Genomic DNA, 12,080 nt, shown 5'->3' with positions numbered 1-12,080 from the left:
ACTGGAAGTTGGGCCTAGCTGAAGAAAAATCTGGGATGAATATCCCAGGTCATTCAAAGAGACTGGCTTAATAATTCAGTATAAATTAGACTTCAAAATTCTTACTGCAGTTTCCAAGATTCTATCTTGATTCCATAGTAACAGTAAAAATATCTTCCTGAACTTTATGCTTGCTTCCTTGATCTCACCAGCTATGTTGGGGTTGACAGATCCCATCACTGACCTCTTGTTCCAGTTGCCTGGTTCAGACCAAGAACACTACAATCCTGCAGTGATTCCAAATGGTAAACTTCAAATAATAATACTTTTATTCAATCCAAGGAGCTTTAATTTACAAGCTATCATAATGTTCTATTCCTCCCTTAATGTTACTCTAGCTGTAACCTTATCAGCAGTGTTGTCATCTGCTCACTTTGCCTACGTCTTTGATCACCACTAAATTGGATTACTGTGCTTGAGATGTGATTACCTCTGAAGATGATCCGAACAGTGCACTGAGTGCTTGATGTTCCTTTTCTAGATGCTTGTAGAGTCACAATATCTGAACGCAGGCGCTCAGATGTTTTTCCCCTCATCGTTTATCAGTGTTTCCAAAAACAATTCAAATGTCATTCTTACACTTTACAGCTCATATTTCTTCGGAACCAGATTATGTGGGGGGCGGTTGCTGTCTGTGTGCTGAAATCTATTTTAAGGAGTCATTCTTGAATGGCCATTGTTAAACTTTCCCTATGTTTTTGGAACACCTGCTAAACATATACACTTCGCAACTTCTGTGGAGTCCTTGGCAGTCTCTGAGCTTGGTTTACTGAAAACAGTAATTTATGAGCATTTTTTACACTTAGGATCATTGCAGCATTTCCATGGTCACATAATCAAAATTCAAGATGTTTGGCAACTCCTATTTATGACAGTTTCAGTGTCCCAAGATCAGATGATCACCTTTTGCTACCTTCTGACAAGCAAAGTCAATGGGGAAGCCAGACTCACTTAACAACTCTGCTACTAACTGCAGTGATTCACTTAACAACTATGGCAAGAAAGATGATAAAATGGGGCGAAACTCACTTAATAATGTCTCACTTAGAGAAATTTGGGGCTCCATTGTGGTCATAAATTGAGAACTACCTGTACTGTATGCACTCAGAATTCATGAACTTTGAGTGATTTATTTCATCTGGATAGCTAATATGTATTAATGGTTTACCACAACTCCACGAATGCTGCATGATGGATCGGTAATGGAAAATAAATAATCCAAATAATTGTACGGCTTATAAGAAATTCAATATATGAGGACATTTCTATTTGAATATTGTACCTAGAAAGAAAATGAATAAATTATCACTAACCATGAGAAATTTAATAATTCAGGTCCTGCCCAAATATTATGTAGATATAAATGAAAACCATTGCACCGCTATAAAAAATTACTGTTGACCCCTAAAGCTTCAGATAGGTACATATTATGTCCTCAGGATCAAATAAGGCACAACACACTTTGAGAAAAATGGTGAAAAATGATAATCTGTCCCCTAATAATCAGGCCTGCTGCTGCTGACTGTGCAAATGGCACACCTGTGTTCCTAGCAGCCACATCTACCAGTGACTCCTGATGGCCTACCACAAATAAAACTGGAAAACTAGTTGTTACCTGTGGAAGCAAAGACATCCCAGATAATCTCCCAGTCCATTACTGCAAGTACAAGCAGTCCCTGATGTGTGACCGCTTGCTGAACAACCATTTTAAGTTACAATGGACTTTTAAAGTCTATTTACAACCCATGCTCAAAGTTACAAGTGTTTCACACACACGCACACACTGTGGTCGAGACTGCATGCTCATGAACCAAAATACCTAACAGTTCAATTAATTGCTCTTGGAAGTTCTTTTTTTAAAGAGAACAATGTGCTGATGAAAAAGAACCTTCAGATTGAAAAGGTGTTTTTTTCCCCAGATGAAAATATCTATGTCCAAATATCTAAATCAACTCATAAGGTCAACGGAACAGCTCTCAAAGCACTCTGTTCTTTTTCTGAATTACTGTTTGTCCTGTGTCCTAGAAAAGTATAAGGAAAACTTAAACATCAGTTTAGAAAGCAGCTGCACCCTTGTATGAGAATACTGCAAGACAGATTATTACAGAATATGGAATAAATGGTATAAATGGCTTGAGATTAGAAATAAAGAACAATAGTGATAAGGAGAGAAGATTAGAAGTACAAAATATATATATAACAAATGTATGTAGTGGAATAAAAATATAACAGGAATGTAGAAATGCATAGTATTAAAGATATAATTAAAATGTATAGATCTCCATGGGGGAAGCGAAGGGAAAAAAAAAGGAAAATGAGGGGAAGAAGAAGGAGTATTACACTAAATTATAGGGGAAGAAGAACAAAGTAACAAATGGAAGATCACTATGAAACAATGCTTAAAAATGATAAGATATTTATATGTTGTATGTTGTGTAAATGTCAAATATATGTTTTAATAAAATTATAAATTAAAAGAGAGAGAGAGAGAGAATACTGCAAGGCAGTGGTATAATCCAAATTTTTTTACTACCAGTTCTGTGGGCATGGCTTGGTGGGTGTGGCAGAGGAAGGATACTGCAAAATCTCCATTCCCACCCCACTCCAGGGAAAGGATACTGCAAAATCCCCATTCCCTCCCCACTCCTGGGGGAAGGATATTGCAAAATCTCCATTCCCACCCTACTCTGGGGCCAGCCAGAGGTGGTATTTGCCAGTTCTCCGAACTGCTCAAAATTTCTGCTATCGGTTCTCCAGAACCTGTCAGAACCTGCTGGATTTCACCCCTGCTGCAAGGTGATTTGACAGTGTGCACAAGGTTTATACAGGTTGTTGGTAGGATTTCTTCCTAGTAACAGTATCTTTATTCTGTTCAATTCTCTGCCATTACTATGTATTTCATGGTCTATTATGATGGATACCCACAAAGGGTATTGAGTTCAGCCTACACTAAAGGATGAGATAATAAAATAAATAAAAAATAAAAGTAGTTTAAAAATAATTTAAAAAATAATAGAATTCATATTGAATTACATGGTTTTATTTAATAAAGCAGATGATATACAGGCAATACTTCTTTTAAAAAAGTTTCACTTTATTTGGTCAACTTATACAATTTGAGTCAGTGATCATCAATAGAAACTGTCTGTTCCTGCTCCTAATTAAAATAGTTAAAAATATGTCTCTCTTTGTTTGGGACAGAGAACGAAGATCTAGTTTTAGCACCCTTATATTCCTTTTCTGATGGACCAGATGATGAACTTTTCAAGTTTCAGAAAAGGCCCCACATACAATGCTTGTGTCAGAGTTTAAGTCAGCAATGTGATTATGAACATACCTATTTTATTTCTCAATAAAAAGTTTGCTTTGTGCTCTTCTGGCTTTTTCAAGATCATCAAAAGTGATAGGTCCTTTTGGCATTTCTAACACAGCATAGTCTGTGTCAATTATGTTCTCGGCTTCACCTAAAGAAAAAGATGTATATATTGCATCAGTTTTGTAAGACCAGAGATAATCACTGATACTAACTTTCTGTTAAGGAGTTTATAGTACTTACATTTCATTCTTTGTAGTAAAGTTCCATATCCCTTATCGTACTGATAGGCAAGTATAAAGCTCAGAGGTATAACTGGAATAAAGAGTTGAGGTTTCTTATTTTTTATTGCTCTGTATTGGAAAAAAAATTATATACTAGATAAATAGGCAATAAAAAGTAATATAATCAATATCCAGAAAATATGCTTTAAATGCAAAATATTAAGATTACTTAATGCTGAAATTAAACATGTTTTGTGGTAATAAAGCTCTGTAGCTTTTAGTTTATATTTTCATTTGGTATAATTATGCAAATAATATGGATAACCAAATCTCACACATACTCAGTTCTTTTAATATGCTACTAATGTAGTATTGCTAACAATTATGCTAACAGTTATATTTTGTTGTGCTAACTGTAAATCCCACATTTGCTTAATTGATTATTGTAAGGGTTTTTTCAGTTCACCAGATTATAGCAGAACAAACTCCCACTGTTTTACTCCTTTAATGTAAATGTGTTTCTGGCCATATTAACTGAAGATAATTATGATAAATATTTGTTCTAATATGTTTTCAACACACCAAAATGCAAGGCACTTCTTGATAAGAAAATTCTCTCCTCCCATTCCAGTGGTTTACTCTAAGCAAGCAAGCTTAACTAGCCCATATTGCTTGATATACCAGAGTGATATAGAGGTTAAGATGTTAGCCTAAGAATGCAGATAGTCAACTTCAAGTCCATCCTTAGTTATAGCAGCTCACTCGGTGAATTTGGACCAATCACTCAGACCAAACTATTTCAAAGGGCAAAAATGGAGGCTGGAGTGCTATGTACACTGCTTTCAACTCCTGAAGGAAAGGTGGGATATAAACCTAACAAATGCAAATAAAAAGCAAATGAAAATGGTTAAACCAATTAGGAAGTGTTGTTTTGATGTTGTTTCATAGAGCAAGTATGATGTAGTGGTAAGCAGCAGCTAAAAGCTGAGAGACACTGAATTCTAGTTCTGCCTTAGGCACAGAGCTAGCTCAGTGATTTTAGACAGTTGCTTTCTCTCAGTCCTAGGATGAAGGCAATAGCAAACCATGTCCAAAATCCTGCAGGGGCTATTTGTCAGAAGCCAACCAAAAAAATGCAAATCAGGAGCCTTTGTTTATCCCTCTTTTCATAGACCAATATTGCTAAACTAAGAATAGAACTAGGCTGGCTCTAATGGAAATCACAGCTGGAGATATAAATCAGAAATGTCAATTCAGGTCTAATATTAAGCCAACTCAGGTTGTTTATTTATTTATTTATTTATTTATTTATTTATTTATTTATTTATTTATTTATTTATTTATTTATTTATTTATTTATTTATTTATTTATTTATTTATTTATTTATTTATTTATTTATTTATTTATTTATTATTTATTTATTTATTTATTTATTGGTTCGATTTATATGCTGCCCTTTTCCGGAGACTCAGGGCGGTTTACAATGCACTAAGCAATAGCCTTCATACTTTTGTATATACCTGCTTAGTAGGGCTCCCCCCCCCCTCCAGCAGTGTTCTTTTTTATACAAAGTCAGCTTATTGCCCCCACAAACCAGGTCCTCATTTTACCTACCTCGAAAGGATGGAAGGCTGAGTCAACCTTGAGCCTGGTGAGATTTGAACTTGCAGTAATTGCAGGCAGCTGGTGTTACTTAACAGTGCTTTAGTCTGCTGCGCCACCAAGGCTCTTTTTTTTTTTTTTTGCTTAGTTTCTTTTGCTATCAGGAGAAACCAAGCTGGAGTGACAGACTGCATGCATATTCTGCCATAATACACTATAAACCAGTATTGTGAAGGATGCTTCCTTATGTAATGTAGCATTTCTTATTTGAAAGGAACAGAAAAGGGAGATAATCACTAATGTGATTATAATCCCTAATACAGCATGCATAGCTGGTCTGTGCCTGGACCAAAGCACCTTTTTCATTTCATGTACACCTCTAGACTGGAATATACAATCAGTTATATTTATTTATTAGTTAATGTTTTATTTTAAATGTATCCTTTAAAAACTGAAAGAACGAGAGTAAAAATAATAAAATCTGTCTCTCATTTGCTATTTAAGGGGGGGGGGAGAATAACTGCATACCCAATTGTTAGACCCACAGTTGTAAGGCCATAAAATGATCCAAAATACTTGAGAAGCTCCCTTGTGCCCGCAATCTGCATGGCCATCTGTCTCTCACGCATTTGATTTTGCATCAGAAGTTGCCTTTCTAGCTGAATGTAAAAAAGAAAAAAAGATTTTACTTATACATTTCAGTAACACAGAATAACAATGTTTTCAGCCTTTATATATTTGGTACCTCTTTTCATAATTTCAGGATAAAGAATTATTATCTTAAACTACTTGTTGGATTACAAAATATCATACACTTGTCCAAATTACTGCATAAATATCCGTCTTTCATTTTGGATGACTTAATCAGCTTCTGACAAAAGAGACAGCAAAATTGTACAAGGTCTCAATATTATGACAACTTATATTTGTCAGAATGCAACATTTTTATTTAAAAGTATTTACAGAACTATCTGCAAATTTGATGACACTTGGTCTAGTGAAAGGTATGTTTAGTGTAACCCTTGAAACCAGACTCAATTCATTATATTGTCATGGATTCACCATGTGTAATTGGTTATCTCTTAATTTATGAATCAGTAAAGTAAAAAGTGATAGTGCAATCAAATTTCTTCCAACGTTGTTAATTTTTTAACAGCTAGTCAGCTCCAAGATTTTATGAACAGAAAACCTAATATTGTTATTTCCTCAGAAAACATTTAAGTGTCACATCATAATTCTCAATCATTCAAAATTACCAGTGTCACCATCTGATGTCAAATAACATTAATAGCTAGGTGTCAAGTCAATGTAATTACTGCTACAAGGTTCGAATACTCCAAAACAGGAGACTATTAAGTACAGATACTCTTTGACTTACAACCAATCCCTTAGCAACTGTTTAAAGTTACAATAGATCTTGAAAAAGTAACTTGCAATCCAGATTCAAAGTTCTGATGGCTGCCCCATCCCCATGGTCATGTGACTCCATTTTGGGCACTCTCATCCCATGGTCACATGATCAAAGTTGCAATCCTTTTGCTAGAAAACTGCATTTATTCCTGGTTTCCAGCAAAAAACGCCCACAGTAAACAATGGCTTCTTTTAATGACCACAGTAATTGTTTAACAACCCCTGCAAAGAAAGTCACAAAACTAGGTGTGGTCATGTGATGACCTGCTTAATAACCCTCATGATTTACAGTCATAATTATGCATACATTCAATTATGGCTGCTAAGTCAAGGACTATCTGTATCTCTATTATATTATCAACATGTTTTATTTCCTGCATCAGAGTCCAAATGAGACTTTAATATATCACCATTTGGATCTCAAAATAGTTTCAAATCAGTGCTTTAGCATGCAATGATAGTTACAATGATATATTATGCTGTTCCAAATCAGTTTATTAGATACAGGTCGTCCTCGGCTTACAACAGTTCACTTAGTGACCGTTCAAAGATACAATGGCAGTGAAAAAAGGGACTTATGACCATTTTCCACACTTACAACTGTTGCAGCATCCCGATGGTCATGTGATCAAAAATTAAGCTGCTTGGCAACTGGTTTATATTTATGACTGTTGCTGTGTCCTGGAGTCATGTGATCCCCCTTTTGTGACCTTCTAACAAGCAAAGTCAATGGGGAAACCAGATTCACTTAACAACCAGGTTACTAACTTATCAACTGCAGTGATTCACTTAACAACTGTGGCAGGAAAGGTTGTAAAATGGGGGAAAGCTCACTTAACAAATGTCCCACTTAACAAGAGAATTTTTGTTTTTGTTGTCCTGGGCTCCATTGTGGTCATAAATCAAGGACTACCTGTATATATCAATGCTCTAGAACTCTCCTACTACAGACCTCTAAAGCAACAAATTCTAGATACATGATAAAGTGCTTCATGGCCCTGAAAAGTTTCAGTCCCTATCTATCTGTCTTTTTTCTTTCTTTCTCACCCCACTATGGAGTTAAAGAGCTATGTACTTATGAATGAAACCTGGCAGAAAAACAAAACTGGAATAAATTTGTTGATCCTGTTGTCAGTGCCCATCCTGCCTCTGCTGGGTCTGTCTTATTGCCAAATGGTAATGTTCTGATAAGTAATATGAGCAAAGTGACTGGCTTCTCTGCAGAGGTGGTATTCAGCAGGTTCTAACCAGTTCTGGAGAACAGGTAGCCGAAATTTTGAGTAGTTTGGAGAACCAGTAAATGCCACCTCTGATTGGCCCCACCCCCATCTATTCTCTGCCTCCTGAGTCCAGCTGATCAGAAGAAAATGGGGATTTTGCAGTAACCTTCCCCTGGAGTGGGGTGGGAATGGAGATTTTACAGTATCCTTCCCCTGCCATGCCCACCAAGCCACGCCCACCAAGCCATGCCACGCCCACAGAACTGGTAGTAAAAAGAAATTGAATCCCACCACTGCTTCTCTGGCTTTTTAAAGTTCCTTTTTATCATATCATCAGCCAGCACAGAAAAAAATCAAGTCACTAAGCAGATATGGAGGGTCTGACTTCAGAACTCACTTGTCTGTCCTTCCTCCCCACAGCCTCCCCACTGTGTAAAACAATGAGATGTAACAATAATAATAGGTACCAGGACAGCCTATTATTAGACACCTGAAGGCACCAGGACAGTAATAGATCTAGTGAAGACATAGACAAATGTTGCCATGCTGCACAACCATTTAACTCCTCCAAAGCCAATCAAGGAAGAGCTGCTGAAGAACCACGTCTCTCTTTCCTGGGGATGGGAGTGATTGAAAGTGGCAAAAAGAGAGAAATTGGCAACCAAGCCACAAAGCCCAGTTCAATACCCCTCATTATTTTTCAGGACACCACAATGAGGGAAAGCTGTGGCTTTATGTAAAGATATAAGTGGAGAAGTCCATAAAAATGAATAAGAAATTCTCCCCCTCCACACACACACACACACACACACACACACACTTTCTCTTCTGCCAATAAATACATGCAATTTTGCTCTGCTTTTTGGGAAGCTTGAATAGAGTTTGGTACTGAAAACAATGAGGAGCTAGGTAAAGTGTGTGAAAGGAATGCAAGAAACAAAATGCAAGTGGAAAAATGGAAATGTCAGAAAAATGGGCTCAGCAAAGATGGCTAATGGCCAGAGAAAAGGGGCACATCCATGCTTACCAATCCTTCTGATCACAAGTAGTCCTTGACTTACAACAGTTCATTTAGTGACTGCTCAAAGTTGCAACGGCACAGAGAAAAGTGACTTATGACTGTTTTGTTTTTTTTTAATTTGATTTATATGCCGCCCTTCTCCAGAGACTCAGGGCGGCTTACAATGCGTTAAGCAATAGCCTTCATACTTTTGTATATTTATACAAAGTCAGCTTATTGCCCCCACAAACTGGGTCCTCATTTTACCTACCTTAGAAAGGATGGAAGGCTGAGTCAACCTTGAGCCTGGTAAGATTTGAACTTGCAGTCATTGCAGACAGCTGGTGTTAATCACAATGCTTTTAGTCTGCTGAGCCACCAGGCAAGTTTTTCACACTTGACCACTGTAGCATCCCCTTGGTCACATGATCTAAATTCAAATGCTTGGCAACTGACCCATATTTGTGACGGCTGCAGTGTCCCGGGGTCATGTGATCACCTTTTGTGACTTTCTGACAAGCAAAGTCAAGGCCAGATTCATTTAACAACCATGTTACTAATTTGACAACTGCCGTGGTTCACTTAACAACTGTGGCACGAGAGGTTGTAAAATGGGGCGAAACTCACTTAACAACTGTCTCACTTAGCAACAAAAATGTTAGGGTCAATTGTGGTCATAAGTTGAGGACTACCTGTACACCTCTGATCACGCTCAATATTGGTCACGTGAGCCTACCTTTTTGGTAGCAAGTAGGGAAGCATAGGAGATTTTGCACACTTGAAGAAACAAGACTGAGGTTGGTGTCAGAAGAGGAGGCAACCACAACTCTTAAACCATGATTACTGATGACCAATTAAGCCTACACCTCACTCACACCCTTGTACTTAGGAAGCAGACAACTGAGGTTTAGGATCTGTTCGTTGACAGAGAAATGTATGATTTATATTGTGGGTGCTAAACTGCACAAAATCATGTCCTCCTGTAAAATTGTTACACGTAGGAAACAAATGTTAGAATATAGTATCTACTTACCTGGGCATAGTTACATTGAAATCAATGACTGATTTCTAAATAGAGCAATATATAGTATAACTCTACATTGCATAAAATAATAACTGGAACTCAATGAGACGTACTTATGAATAGACAGATATAGGATTCAGCTATTAAAGGCCTCCCTCTGTGAGGGAATTGGGTAGTTCTTAAATAGGATAAAATAAAAATATGTTACAGTAGCTGTCAATTGGATATAGTCTTATTACCAAATGAAATATATCAACTATCTCCCCCTTAGACTTGGACAACATGAACTGACATGGGCACCTTATTTTATCTTTTATTTTTCTATTACTATATTTTGTACTATATAAGACTTGGCCCTAACTCTAAAAAGATATTTTTTTTTAAATGGAAGAGAGAACAGGATCACACAGCATTTCTAAAATCTTCACATTGTTACCAAGTTCTATAATGCAAAAAAAAAAAAAAAACCCACCTGAAGTCGAGAATTCATAAGCATGAATTCCTTCTGATTCTGCAGGCTTTCATTGACAGACTTTGAAAAGATGAATCCCATTTTGATCTAAAAGGAGAGAAGAAGGCATTGCAACCGCAGTTAACAATCTCCCAAACATTTTACACCTAATAATGCTATCCTATATATCTTGAAGAAACCAGAGTGTGGGGGTGGATAGTTTTGCTGTGCCTTTAACTATAGTTGCCAACACTAGGCTGAATTTGTGATGAGGGCTATCAGATCCGGGCTGCAAAAATCCCAGGTCAAAGGATACAAAGGAATCATAAAACCTAACCGAAAATTATAGAAACTCGGTTCTTGCTATCTTAGTGGCGGTGGAGGCACCTGCAGCCCAGCTACGGTACTCCCACTTCCTTACTACATAACTAAAATGACAAATCGTCGTTTACAAACCACAATTGCCGAGACGGGCGAATAGGAGGGGTGGGATATCCTTCCTTCGTCGAGAGGCTCAGCCTGGCCGCTGCTGTCCGCAAAAGTCAAGACACCACAAACTCACGCGGGCGATGCACGTGCCCGCCCACGCGGTGTCGAGTATCCAAGCGGGAGAATGATGGGAGTTGTAGTCCCAGAGTCTTACCGATGCCCAGTCCGTGCCAACCACCGCGGTGCCTGACGTCGCTGCTCTGCCCAAGCCCCGATCGTGCATAAGCAACGAAGAGAGACCATGCTTCCCAATTCCTCTCCCTTCTTGGCCTTTCCTTAGCCCGGGGGTGTCCAACCATGGCAACTTTTAAGACCTGTGGACTTTTTGGCACCAGGGATCAGTTTCATGAAACACAATTTTTCCATGGACTCTGTGTGTGTGTGTGTGTGTGTTGGCAGCTTTAAGACTTGTGGATTTCAATTCCCAGAATTCTCCAGCCAACTGAATTTTGGGAGTTGAAGTCCACAGGTCTTAAAAGTTGCCATGGTTGGACACCTTGCCTTAGTCTAAACCAGGGGTCCTCAAACTTGGCCGCTTTAAGACTTGTGGACTTCAACTCCCAGAATTCAGCTGGCTGGAAAATTCTGGGGGTTGAAGTCCACAAGTCTTAAAGCGGCCAAGTTTGAAGACCTGTGGTCTAAACTCTCCCATATTTTACCTTTTTTTCAGGTGATCTTCGCTCGCTCAGAATCTAGTTAGCCTAGGTTGCAAAAACACTTCCGGGCACAATTCGCTCAGCGCGGCCGACGAACAGATTGCGTGGAGTTCGTAATGGGCGTTCAAAAAGAGCAAAGACAATTAGAAACAGTTGTGGAAATGGCCAGCGAGGCAGGAAGGGGGGGGCGTGGGGGGATGGGGGGGATCCAGCTCAGAGAAGGATCTCCTGCTACGGTATGCACTTTGCAATAACAACTAACGAGTTGCAAGTAACAACCACCCGGGGGGGGGGTGCGGGGGAATCACCCGTGTCGGGTTGATTAGCGACCATACTACGCAATCCTGAGGGAAGAGTCAATTGGGGTAAAGAATCTCATGCTACCGTAAGAGACCTCCTCGTTTGGTCTTGGGCCAGGACAATTGGACTATGGTTTATGTATCATTCATGCCAGCCAACATCCGTTTGCTCCATAACCGGCTGGATGATAAAATTGCATTTTTATAACACATCTTTTATAAAACACATCTTTTCTTCTTTTTTAAAAAAAGGCAAAGCTCGGTGGTTATACCCAACTCTTTGCAACGCCTTTTGGGACGCCTTTGGTGGTGGGGTGCTCTTGAGTGTAGCCACGATCGGGCACCAACAAAC

General features: G+C 38.4%; 1 protein-coding gene across 2 annotated transcripts; it reads right to left on the bottom strand.

Annotated features, from left to right (window-relative positions):
• Positions 1-3,063: 3,063 nt before the first annotated feature.
• PLGRKT (plasminogen receptor with a C-terminal lysine) lies at positions 3,064-11,107 on the bottom strand. Of its 2 annotated transcripts, none has more exons than XM_070935560.1 (5): positions 10,928-11,107; positions 10,306-10,392; positions 5,708-5,838; positions 3,596-3,705; positions 3,064-3,503 (listed from the first exon to the last, which is right to left on the bottom strand). In XM_070935560.1, the coding sequence occupies exons 1-5, from the start codon at positions 10,994-10,996 to the stop codon at positions 3,382-3,384; spliced, it is 519 nt and encodes a 172-aa protein (XP_070791661.1). In that variant the 5' UTR covers positions 10,997-11,107; the 3' UTR covers positions 3,064-3,381. The 2 variants fall into 2 exon arrangements, with proteins under 2 accessions (XP_070791661.1, XP_070791662.1); XM_070935561.1 differs by lacking the exon at positions 10,928-11,107 and adding an exon at positions 10,741-10,894.
• Positions 11,108-12,080: the final 973 nt, after the last annotated feature.

This window comes from Pituophis catenifer, unplaced genomic scaffold (assembly GCF_029215685.1).
Source record: "Pituophis catenifer annectens isolate HBS135680 unplaced genomic scaffold, rPitCat1.0.hap2 SCAF_2, whole genome shotgun sequence".
In the NCBI taxonomy this organism is placed as follows: domain Eukaryota; kingdom Metazoa; phylum Chordata; class Lepidosauria; order Squamata; family Colubridae; genus Pituophis; species Pituophis catenifer.
Note: the sequence above shows the minus strand (reverse complement) of the source record. Positions and strands in the feature narration are given on the sequence as shown.

Excerpts from the sequence above, each read along its gene's own strand:
- PLGRKT (XM_070935560.1), bottom strand. The coding sequence starts at position 10,996 with ATGCACGATCGGGGCTTGGGCAGAGCAGCGACGTCAGGCACCGCGGTG. Across the intron at positions 3,706-5,707 it reads ACTGTGGGTCTAACAATTGG|AGCAATAAAAAATAAGAAAC; the intron begins GTATGCAGTTAT and ends TTTCCAATACAG. Across the intron at positions 3,504-3,595 it reads TTTACTACAAAGAATGAAAT|GTGAAGCCGAGAACATAATT; the intron begins GTAAGTACTATA and ends CTTTTTCTTTAG.